The 12,997-nt window shown below is 37.9% G+C and overlaps 1 protein-coding gene across 1 annotated transcript in view; it reads left to right on the top strand.

The window, feature by feature from the left end:
* LOC111144745 (ryanodine receptor 2) overlaps window positions 1-12,997 on the top strand; it is a 549,385-nt gene that overhangs the window by 203,914 nt on the left and 332,474 nt on the right. Inside the window, 2 exon segments of the mRNA XM_022499183.1 lie at window positions 3,694-3,877; window positions 6,227-6,362. Of these exon segments, the coding sequence (XP_022354891.1) occupies window positions 3,694-3,877; window positions 6,227-6,362 (320 nt within the window).

Here is a 12,997-nt window from a genome sequence, read left to right on the forward strand (position 1 = left end):
TTGGAACTATTTAAATTTCCTTTCATACTGAGGGTAATGAAGCCTAGATACTTGTGAGTTTTGAACTGTATGAATATGTATATGTATGTATTGATTTTAAAGGGTGCGGAGAGGGGGAGAGGGAGAGAGGGAGAGAGAGAATCTTAAGCAGGCTTCATGGCCAGTGTGGAGTCGAATGCAAGGCTCCATCTCACGACCTTGAGATCATGACCTCAGCTGAAATCAAAAGTCGGACTCTTAACCAACTAAATCACCCAGGCACTCCTTGAATGGTATTTAAAAATGATTCATGTAATAAATAATTTTTCCTACTTCCTAATAGAAACAGTTGCATATCGACAAACTAAATCAAGCTCATGGTCAAGGTGTTTCCTGGTTTCATTATACCAATATACATTCTGACTTGTGATGGTTGTATCATATGTCTCTTTAAACTTGCCAATTTGATGAGAAAAAAATTTACATGTGTGTGTGTGTATATACAGATATATATATATATATATATATGTATGTATTTATAATAATTTTTAAGTTGAATTTAAGAATTGTGAAAATAGGTATTTCATGTTTGTTGATCAGTTTTCTTTATTTTTCTTTGTGATTTACCTGTGTAAATCACATGTTCACTATGTTCGTAGTGAACACTATGTTCATGTAAATCACTATGTTCATATGTTTTTTATACATGTGAGTTTTACTTATATGCTCATTAGTATTTACTGAGCTATTGGACTTCCTGAATTTATACAGCTCTTTAACATATCTTAGAAATGTTAAAACATTTTACATAATTACAGAATATTTTAAAGGGTATGTTATTTTAAGCAAAATAATTTGATCCTTCCATAATATTCATGAAAGCACCAGGATTCTTTAAAATCTCCATGTCTTTATAATATTGGCACCTATATATTTTTTAAAGTAATTTTTTAAGTGTCCATTTTATTAATGTAGGTTTATTTACTATTAAGAGCCTAATTTTTAAAAATGCATAGGCAGACTTCTGTTTTTACTTCTTAGAGTGAGAGTCAAGGTCATTTACTTTTTCTTCATTTGTGTTTTCTTATGTAGTTTCTTTTCTTTTTAAGATTTCATTTATTTTAGAGAGAGAGAGAGAGTACAGGAGTGCATGCTCAAATGGGAGAAAGAGTAGAGGGAGAGGAAGAGAATTCTATGCAGACTCCACACTGAGCATGGACCCTGACATGGGGCTTGATCTCACGACCCTGGGATCATGACCTGAGCTGAAACCAAGAGTCAGACGCTTAACTGACTGACCCACACAGGCGCCCCTCAGTTTATTTTTTGTCACCCTTCTGGTCTCTGTGTTCCAGGTCAGGGTAGTGATGGTGGCAGAATGTGTGTGTGTGTTTGCATTTGTGTTGTGAGAAGTGATTCTATTTTTCTCAACTGCAAGAAAAACATATAAAACCTTCTTTTCCTTTAGGTATATTAATGAATGTATTCTTGAAGTAATTTTATTAGGGAGGAATCTGTATTCAGTAGTAATATTTTTGATTCTCAAAGTACAAAATGTAGAGATGAAATTCATGACTTTAACTTTTGCTCTGATATAGTATGATTTTACTACCTTTGGTTACCTTAATTGTTTTTTTCTCTTCATATTTTTGTTCTTGATAAATTAAGATGATGAATGTCTTCATAGGAAACAGATGTTGTAAAACTTAAATAACAATTTTAGGAGTCTTGGATAGAATTTGTCTGGCAGAGGCTTCTAGAAAGTAATTTAATGGTTACATTACAGATAGCAGATATATTCAACTTAATAACCTAAAAACTGACATTTATTATTTCCTTTTACATTTAACAATTTAGATATTAAATTTGATGGGGCACCTGGGTGGCTCAGTCGATTGAGTTTCCAGCTGTTCTTTTGGCTTGGGTCATGATCTCAGGTTGTGGGATTGAGGTTCCTGTCTGGCTCACACTGAATAGGGAGTCTGCTTGTCCATCTCTCCTCCCCCACCACCCCCCTGCCACACACATGGGTTCTTGGCCCACGCACTTGCTCTCTCTCTCTCTCTCTCAAATGAGAAAAATCTTTTAAAAAATGTAAATACTATATATGAATAACTTTTGAATTTCATTCACTTCAGTGTGAGAGTTGACTTTGACTTCTTTATAAATATATTTATGATTCAACTAAAGTGTAATAGGATAAAATGTTTAAAACAGAAGTATATCATTGTATATAAATTTTCATTGTAGAAGGGGAGAAATAGTTTTCTTCTGAAAAGTCATTTATTTTACTTTTTGGGCATAGAAAGACTTAAAGAGATGATAAAACTAGGCAATAGATAAGTTCCATGTAATGGATTGTAATGAAATTGCAGACAAAAACTTCAGAAAAGTTGTACAGTTTTCCTATTTCTACTCCTTAAAAAGCTGAAATCAACTATTTGAAAATTATTTGTAATCTTTATGTAATTGATGATGCAGCTTAAATATTTGTGAGCATTGTAAATTCAAAGATAAGCTAATTTTCATTTATGAGGCCCTTATTGTTTTTAAATTGTAAATTCTAAAACAGATAATTAGCCAGAAACATTTCCTTGGAATAAAATATTGCCATATAATTTTGCTGTTGCAGAGAACAGGAAAGGAAGTATAATATTTTATGCATTAAATTTTGTCATGCCTAATGTGAGTATCGCTTTATCAACTATTGTAGATGCTTTCTCCCATTATTTTATGGTGTCTGTTGTATTTTTTTTTAATAAACTTCTTTATTTGAAATGATTTTGAAGATTTTATTTATATATTTGGCAGAGAGAAAGAGCATAAGCAGGTGGAGTGGCAGGCAGACAGAGAGGGAGAAGCAGGCTCCCTGCTGAGCAGAGAGCCCGAGGTGGTGCTCGATCCCAGGATCCTGGGATCATGACCTGAGCCAAAGGCAGATGCTTCACTAACTGAGCCACGGAGGCATCCCTTATCTTGAAAGAATTTTTATTTACAGATACCATATTTTAAAGTTCTTTCCAGATACATTCAAAGCTGTGAATTTCAAAACACAGAATCTCAGAAAGCTTACCAACTTAACACATTGACATGCCAGTAATATGTTTTTCTTTGAAGAAAATGCAACACGGTATTTCTTAATCCAATTTTAAATACTTTTTTGTCAGATAAGAGAAAAGCATTTTAATATATTATTTTCTGATTGAGAAAATTTTAAAAATTAACATCAAAATGTATTTTTTAAACAGGCAGGAATTTTCTGAATGGCAGTGGGGGTCCCTGATCATTAGCAGTTAACAGTTCCTTCTCCACAAACAAAAAACAGAACAAGTACAGTCAGAATTCTGAAGCTGGGAAGCTGCATCTTAAACCTTGAAGTGTACGTAGTGATTTTAAAATGCAATTCAGCTGGTTTCTAAATATTGAGACCATGGGCTTTGTAGGAATTGGTTCTTGAGGCCCTTTAGGTTTTTGTCTAGATAGTTTCTCTTGATGCTGGTGGTTCTAGTACAGCATCATATACACTTGACCAAGTTTAGAATTTTTTATTTGAATATATTGGTTACTGCTGTTTGAGGAAAACTAGGACCTTGCTTATGGGTTCTTTTTACAGAGGTGTAGGGACAGAGAATAAAGCATAACATCCTCTGTTGTCTAAAAAATAAAAAAGATTGCAGATCGCTGATACAGACAAATGTTTGCTATTTATTTTAGGGGCCTTGATGCACTCAGCAAGAAAGTGAAGTCTTCCACAGTGGACCTTCCTATAGAATCTGTGAGTCTAAGTCTGCAGGACCTGATTGGTTACTTTCACCCCCCAGACGAGCATTTAGAGCATGAAGACAAGCAGAACAGATTGCGAGCTCTGAAGAACCGGCAGAATCTCTTCCAGGAAGAGGTGAGTTTCTACCGACATTCGTCTCTTCTATGCTGCTGTCTCAGGAAAACAATTTCTCTGTGGGGAATTTCTCTGACAGGTTTGCATTTTGAGTTGGATGAGCAGGTCAACTGTGGCATAAGGGAACCAGGCCTTGGAGGAATCTTGCAATTAGTTTTGTTTCTCTGTCAGAGAGTGCTCACTTAAAAAAAAAAAAAAATGGAACACTTCCCTCCCCTGGCTAAAGACATTTGAGTTTGCCGTCTGCTCAGCCGTCATGCCCATCATTCATTGCACTGCAGTTTACTTCGTGTTCGTTATATAAACGCAGTATCTTGAAGTGTCTTTGAAAAACAAGAGGGTTTTTAGACTATTCCAGAAGTTCTTGAGGCTACTTGGACGTGCCTGAGGATCCACAGGAAACTTTGTACGGGGAGGGAGTCTGTCCAGGAGAGGGCAGGCCACCTGGGGAGGCAGAGCTCAGGGCTCTCTGCTTAGAGCAACTCCACTTACTACTTCTGTGTGTGTTCGGTTTTTGTGTGATTTTATTTCATGCGCATTCCAGTTAAAAAGAGCTCAAGTGCCATATTTCTTAGACAGAATAACAGAAGGACTGAGGGATAGGTCTACCGATCCTGAAATGAGTGTTAGAATTAGTACCATATATTCATGAGCTTCAGTGGGAGGATGTCAGAGGTGAGCCGGCAAATCAGGCCAGCTCAGCAGGTGCTCGAATTCTTCTCAGTGCTCCCTGTATGTGGAATAATAAATGTGTCTGAGGAAAACTGTCTCTGCAAAAGCATCTAAGAAAACAGGTTAACGAATATTGCTAAAGATCCATAAGCCCTAACTCTACATTCTTCTAGCTTTAAAACTGTTTCCTGATTTTCCATCAAAGGTCTTTGAAATTCACATTAATTTTTGAGGACTTTTACTATATGCAAAACCGATGTGCTTAGAGACCATAGTGGTATGAAAGCACAGGGCAGGTCAGCATGAGCAGTAACAACATGGAGTAGTTTGGTGGGCCCTTTACATTTGGTGTGTGCCAAAATGTTAGACTATGCTATGTTCATTTAGTATCCTGAAAAACTAAAATGAAATACTAGGGTGTGAAATTTTGAAGTATTGATTTAGATTTTTTTTTTTTTCAATTTCTCATGGAAGATGGCATAGATGGGGACCTAGAAATGGGCACAGGTTCCTGGTGCCTCTTACAACTCTGTGAGAAAGAGGTTCCCTTGATCAGTCAACTTGAACTAGCTCCTCCTTTTATATGCTTTGCCTCATTTTGGCAACCTTGATCTAGCAATAATAATAAAAACATTAGTTCAAATGTAGACAGCATCTTACAAAGCTCTATAATGCATTTTTGACCTGCTTTAAAGATCTCTTGTCATGAGCTTTTCTTCATTTATTAGATGTTTCATTTAATATTAAAAATAATGATAATGATTATGATCATAATGATGCCTGTCCTAAGAACAAAGTTTCTTAGGTCTTATGCTTTTCTAATAGAGGAAAAGAAGTCATTTTCCTCTACTTCTCTTAGGTTCATTGGTTGGGGTCCTGCAGATTAGAGTGACGAAAGACAGATATTTAAGAGAAAACAAGTTGTATTAACTTGTGAATTACACATACCCATGGGAGCACTCAGCGATGAGCAACTCAAAGGAGTGGTTAGAACTCGGGCTTATACAGCGTCTTAACAGAAGGACAGTAAGTTTGTAGAAAAGGAAAGAGATAAAGGAAAGGAGTTTTGAGCTTCTAGGGGCAGTAAATTGTGGGAAGGTGAATACCTGGGGGAACTTAGTGGAAGTTAAGGGTGAGTTAGTAAAGTTATGTAGCTTCATCTGTGAAGATTCTGGGCTGATAGATGTTGGGCCTTGTTTCTTATGATTAACATCTTCTGTCCTTCTTGGAGGAGGAAAAAGGGCAGAGAATTTTTCTTGTGTCTGCTTTTTCTCAACTGCCTTCAGCTCCAAATAATCCTTGTGCCAAAGTGGCATATCTTGTGGTGGCCTTCTCTGAACCTCTTCATTTACTCATGGTACAATACAGTTGTGACTGATCCATTAATCTACTCGTAAACCTTGCAAATCGAAGTAGAAAGCACGTACCTTTGTATTGTTCTTCTGCTTCTATTCAATAATAGCCCTCAGGATTTAAAAACCACTTGAATTATGTCAAGAACATTTTATTTCACATACAAGTGTTTTTCTTCCTGACATTTAAATAATAGGACCTCAATTTTCTTCATGATTAACAGTCTTACTTTAAGCCAGACTTTTTTTAATGAATCAACCTAGCATTTTTTTGGTCTGTGAACAGAATCACAGTTTCTTATGGTAATTTGTATTAACCTTCCAGGGAATGATCAACCTCGTGCTCGAGTGTATAGACAGGCTGCACGTGTACAGCAGCGCGGCCCACTTTGCTGATGTCGCCGGGAGAGAAGCCGGCGAGTCCTGGAAGTCGATTCTGAATTCTCTCTATGAGTTGCTAGGTAAGAAGTATGACGGTTTTCAAGGCAGCTGACTCACATCTATTTCAAATGATCACATAGCAGGTAATGTAGTTTCACGATAAGCTTCTTCATCGAGGCTTTTGGTGTTTATTGTTGTTGCGCTTAAAGCCAAGTGATGTTTGTTGTACTGACATCCATCTTGGAGTGTGGAATGTGGCCAGAGCAGTAAATTGATCTCTGATTTATGGAGGGGAGTCTTCGAGGGTGTGAGTTTGTGGGTGAGGGACCTCTGTGTGAATATGCATCAAATATTTCCTCTCCGATTCTCAGGTTAGTCCCACAAGACCCCTCTTTCTCCCTCACAAGAATCTTGTCAGGAGCCTTCCCCTTCACCTTCTGTAGTCTTTTTGAGATTTGCATTTGCACCTTCTAGGTGTGCTTGAGGTAAATGAAGAAATGCTTGTGGTGTTTGGTGCTGCATTCCTATTGACTGTATGCAAACCTATGTCCTTAGTATTTTTGGCCTGGGCTATTCAACTAGCTTTCACTTGTCTCCTGTTAGGAACTATGAACTTGCAAGCTAGTGAGCTGACCTCCAATGAGGTTAAAGAAAAATAGTTTATTTCTCAAAGCAGTGGATGAAGCCAAAATATCAGCATTTGGAGGCCAATTCTTCAAATCCCACTTCTCGTAGGACAGTATGAAGGGGACAGTTGACATGCAGTGGATTGAGTCACAGGAAAAGAATTGTGAGCTTAGGGAGTCCAATTCAGTTACACTGGAAATACACCTGCCCGCCCTTTTGCTTTGGATGGAGACCTCATCATCATCTAAGGCTGCTTGCTACAAATATCCTTGAAAATAAAGCCTATAAGAAAGGCTTTCAATGACTCCTTTACAAAACATGCAAAAACAGGGGTGCCTGGGTGGCTCAGTGGATTAAGCCTCTGCCTCCTGCTCAGGTCATGATCTCAGGGCCCTGGGATCGAGCCCCACATCGGGCTCTCCACTCAGCGGGGAGCCTGCTTCCCCCTTTCTCTCTGCCTGCTGCTCTGCCTAGTCGTGATCTCTCTCTCTCTCTCTGCATCAAATAAATAAAATCTTTAAAAAAAAAAAAACATGCAAAAACAAGAGACCAATGGAGAATGACCTCTGTCTTCACTCACCCTCAGTTACAAAATCCCAGACTCATCTGATACACTGTGACTGCACATCTCTTCCATTTAGAAATTTCTTACCTTTTCCCATCATTCCAGAAGGTGAAGTTTAACATGCTTTGCCTGGTATGTGAGGTCCTGGTGAACGCTTCCAGCCTGATCTTTGCCACTCTCTTTCCCTCTTCTCTAGCTGTACCCATTTCTGAGTGCCCTATCCATGCTTTGGTAACATTTTCCTACTCCCCTCTTTTCCAAAATTCCTGTATATGCTTCGAGGCTCAGTTCATGCATGACTTTTTTGAAGTTAGTGTTGACATTTTTTCTAACTCTGTAACATGATTGAACAGTTCCTCCTCCTCCTCTCTCTCTCTCTCTGCTTTCTTGGCACTTAGTATTTACTTGTGTTATAACACTTACCTATTTTTTAATTACATAGGTGCCTATGATCTCCAGGGCAAGAACGGCACCTTCTCTGATTTTTGCATCTCTGTCCTTTAACTCCATGTCTGGCACATGGCAGATACTCAGTAAAGGTTGACTAATTAAATAAATTGAGTTCTGATAGAGTAGGAAAATATATCCCTAAGTAGAGAAAAGAAGTCTCGAGGTATTAGTGTGTGTGTGTGTGTGAAGAATGAAAGGTATCAAAATATTTGGAAATTCTCTATAATCTAATTGAAACTCATTAAAACTTAATAATACTATTTAGCAAATAGAACTCCTGTGCCTGCTAGCATTTCTAATATGCTCCCTTTAGGTGGGCTATTTGATCTGCCAATGAAATTAAACACAGGTATTTTGATACTTTTAGAATAAGGGGTGACACTGACTAGCATTTCTTTGAGCATGACTAGGCCACAGAGGCTTTCTAGGAATCTGGATTTATTATTTTACCCATGAAATCATTAGGACAAAGATTTTATGATGCCACATTCTAGAGGCTGCATGTCTTTTCCAGTGAAGAAAGCGGTGAGTTTCTGTATTTGGTAGAGGCTGGTGTATGGTTGTGTTTTAACACCACAATTTAACATCTTCACTTGCTATGACATGGTGCTACATGGGATTCTTTCTGTGACACTCTAGATGCTCAAGGTCAAGAGGTGCTTCATCTGTGTGTGTTTGAGGGTAGGAAGGATTATGTGCAGACAGTGTTGTTTTGGAAATATCTAGACAATGCACATCTTACTGACAACTTCATATCAGTTCTTTCCATAGTCTGGTACTTTTTTCATTTCAACAGGTCCATGTGTTCATGTATCCATAAGAATAAAATTGTACAGAGAGAACTCTAATGATTTTTCTAAAATCACAGAAAAAGTTTAATCCAGCAAAGTCAACATCTCAGTTTTATCATTTTGGGCTATGTTTCCTCAAGCTTATACTCCTTTTACCTTCACGACTTCTTTGGGGATTAAATCTCATTGTTTTAGAACCTAATGGAGTAGTAGTAATGAATTCTACAAAATGCTGGAGACGTGGAGAGTGGGAACACCACTCCTCATCAGAATCGGTTTCATGGTTTTATTTTTAATGAGACCATGGATAAAGATAGGATTTTTAAATGGTTTATTCAGAGTGTGGAGGGGGAAGAAGCAGTTGTTGCAGGTGGAATGATGATGGATCTCTTAGGATATGTCCACTTGCAGATTACAGCCTCAGCTCAAAGTGGCTCACTTGGTGGAGGGCATTTATTGGGTTGTAGAGCTGGACGCTGGCCAGTGGGTGTACTCAACGGCTTCATCATGGTATCCAGAAGCTGCTTCTTTATATTTGTTCTGCCTTTCACAAAGGTCAGTTTCCTCCAATACCCGCTTCCCTTGTGTGCCCTCAGTGGGCTGCCCTCAGCTCCCACTGCTGCAGATTTCCTCTCTGACAGGCAAAACACGAAAGAGGCTGCTCCTGGAAATTACCTCTTAGGGAAGAGCATGCTGTTTCTTAAAACCCCTAGCAAATCTTACCACTTTCATCTCATTAGCCCAGACTGTATCTGTTGTCTTTCCTGAGCTCATCACTCTTGCAAGGGAGGATACGAATTTCACTAACACTAGGGAGGATACGAATTTCACTAACACTGGCTCTGACTGATCAAGGACTCACTCCTGGAACTGGGGCCAAGCCCTTGGATTGCTTGGCTGCCATACAGAGGTGAACATTGCAGAAAATTCTGGGGAAGATGCTGAAGTATCCGACTCAAATGTTAACTTAGATACTTGACTCATCCAAAAGGTTTTATGGACTAAATTCTAATCTGAGTGTTTTTGTCTGCCACGTAGCACCATGTGTAAACAGAGTTGGCACTCAATAAATATTTGTTTGAATTATTCAATAAGTGTATTAGAGATTCCCAGGGAGGTTAGATTTCCTATAATAGCTTAGACGTGGTCATTGCGTCACTGTGTTACACACCAGTGCACCTGCTACTCCCCCACCATTGTGTCTTATTCTTGGAAAAAAAAAAAAAGGCTTAATCTTTAATCCATAGACAACAGTCTGAGAAAATGACCCTTCTTTAAGCCACAAGGTCTCAAAATTAAAGCTCTCCTACTTGTATGACCTTGAACAGATGACTAAACTTACAGTTCATTTCTTCATCTGCAACACTGAACTGCAACTAGAGTGCCTGCTCCGGAGGTTTATCATGCAATCGCCCAAGGTGATGTGACGTACTGAGAACACCAGGCGCATAGTGAGTGATACCTGTGTTATACATATTACCTGTACATGGCTATAATTCTTCCTTAATGATGATGTTGATGGCTTAAATATAGTAAGAGTTTTTGTTAATCCCCCACACATACCTCTTTGTCTCTGTCTCTGTCTATCTCTCTCTTAATATCTCTCTTCAGGAAGCTTCTTTTTCCATTTTGTTCATTATTTCCCAAGTGTCTTGAATCTCTGTTCCTCTTACCGTCCTCTCAAAGGGTATCCTCTGTAACAGAAACCGCGCCATGTTGGGAGAACGTGGACTTGGAGTCCAGTCAATCTGGATTTAAATAGGAGTCCAATCTGTTCAAAAGATTGAGGGCTTGCTGTCCAAGATGCCCTAATCTGGGCAGTGAGGGTCAGCTGTGACCAGGATATAGTCCCTGATGCCATGGAATTAATGGTCCAGTAAGAGACACACAATGCATATAACAAAGCTAGCCATGATGTTGTGCAGTTACTGACATTACTACCTTGACCATCTTGATGCAAGTTATTGTTAAATGATGTTAGTAAGTGATTAATACGAAATTGATAAATTTGACTACATAAAAATTAAATTATTTATGATAAATGATATTAAAAATAAAAAACAGGTGGGAATTTTGTAAAATATGTCATCTATATCAAAGACAAAGGCTCAGTTTCTCTAATATATGGAGTTTTCATAAATCCATAAGAAAAGGAACTATTACCTGATGGAAGAATGGACAAAAGATGAGACAGTAGTTTCCAGAAAAACAAATAATAAAAGATTCTCAACATGACCAATAACTGTAAATTAAGATGATGAGTAAGGATCATTTTTCATTTATTAGCTTAGCAGAGATAAAAAAATTTGATAACACCTGTTATTGGGGAAAAACTTGGTAATATGTTTTTGGTGGGAGTGTAAATTGGTGGAATTTAAAACAAACTTTGGTTGGCAGTACACATCACACTTGAAATGTGTTTCCTTTTACTCTAGAAATCTTACTTTAAGATATGTATTCTAGAGATATATTTGCACAGGTGTGGGAAGGTTGTCCACTGCAAAATTATTTATAGAATACATAAAATTGAAAACTATTTTTCTATCAACAGGGGATTGGTTACAAAAGTAATAGTGTAGTACTGTGTTATCATTGAAAATTGAGATAAATGCATCATTGGGGAAATTGTATAAGACAGGCCAGATTGCTGTCCTTTTCTAGCATGGCCATCTAGGATATGGTATTAAGTGGAAAAAAGAAAAAAAAAAAGCAAGAGGAACATTGTGTGCCCATGGAGATTCCAGTTGCATTGTATTAGAATTATGCAGAAAAAGATACATTCATATACACCCTGGATATTTCTGGAAGGATGCACAGAAAACTGCTAGGTGGCTACTTTTTGGGGGACAGATCTTTTACTTTTTTTGTGTGTTCTATTCATTCTTACTGTGTTTACACACATTACTTCTATAATTGAAAAAGTCATTAACATAAATGTGTAATGTTACACAACTGAGGATGGAAGGGAAAGTTCGTACATGAATTCCAGTTGACTGAAGAAGTAGAATGTTTATAATTCAGTGCATGCACGTAAAGAGGATCTCTTTCAATATATACATGGTAGGTTCACTAATGGTCATTTGAGGTAAATAGAATGATGAGAGATTTTGTGGCTTAAATATTTCTTGGCTACTCTTGATTTTCTCTATTTATTGTAGTGAACACTGATTTCATGATTAGAAAAAAATACATTTTTAGGTTGATTTGAGAATCATTTGCTGCCAGTGATTTTTATTAAAGTCGGTGTGATTATAAGTAACCATCTCTACACGAGGATATATTTCAGTCTGTCTACAAAAGTATCAGATCTGCAGTGATATTTGGAGTTCATAACACATTTATACCCCACAGTCCTTCCTTACCCAACTATCGGAAGTTGGGTTCAAGTTTCATTCACTTCAAATTTATTAAGCCTCCTTCCCATGCTTCCAACCAGGTAGACAGTTGAACCTGTCTTGGCTTCCTGTGTGGAAATACGCCACCTTCTTTTTTCTTCAGTAGGTGTATTTAGCATGGAGAGAGCAGGTGGGAATGATAATCTATAACAATTTTAAAATTTGACATGGATATATTTAATATGTGTTTTAGGTGGAGAATGATAAAAGTGGATTTATGAGCCTGCCATGTGGAGGAATCTCAGAGACGCCAGCATTCATAGTTTGAAAGCATTGCTGTGGCTTCCTTCCATGTGTCTTTTGTGAAATCCACACAATTAATCTGTAGGAGGCTTGCAAGGCAGGATGGTTTTCTAAAGATGTCTGAGAAATGGCCCTTTGGCAAACTCTGTCTATGAATACTCATGAAGATTCAAAGGATAGAACAAACAGCAAAAACTCTGGCCCTCTCAGGAAGGTGGAAGTTACCTTTTATTGAATATGTTAACACTTGGATAGGGAACCATGATGAAGGATTTGAGCACATCTGGGACATTCTCCTGGGGTCCTAAGGAGGCAGATTTTCCGAAATGCTGTAAAACACTGGGGGAGGTAGCCAGGAGATGTTAGAGGAGGGCGTTGCTTCAAACTTGCTCATACCAGGGGTTGCTTTGGCATCTGCACATACAGATGTTTCTGTATTATCCTTCAGGAAATCCTGCAAGACATTTTATAAACAAAACCCATTTTTTCTTTTTAACCTGGTAATAATCACTTTTCTACAAAATGACCATGACAGTCACTAATCCTTTTTTAATGGAAATGCACTTTGTAACCTATTTTGTGAGATGTCTTCTTAATCTGTTGATAGACACGGCCAGGAGCCCACCCCTGGTAATCTCTTCTAG

The sequence above is a fragment of the Enhydra lutris genome, unplaced genomic scaffold (genome assembly GCF_002288905.1).
Source record: "Enhydra lutris kenyoni isolate GAN:26980312 unplaced genomic scaffold, ASM228890v2 scaffoldscaffold12, whole genome shotgun sequence".
NCBI classification, from domain to species: Eukaryota; Metazoa; Chordata; class Mammalia; order Carnivora; family Mustelidae; genus Enhydra; species Enhydra lutris.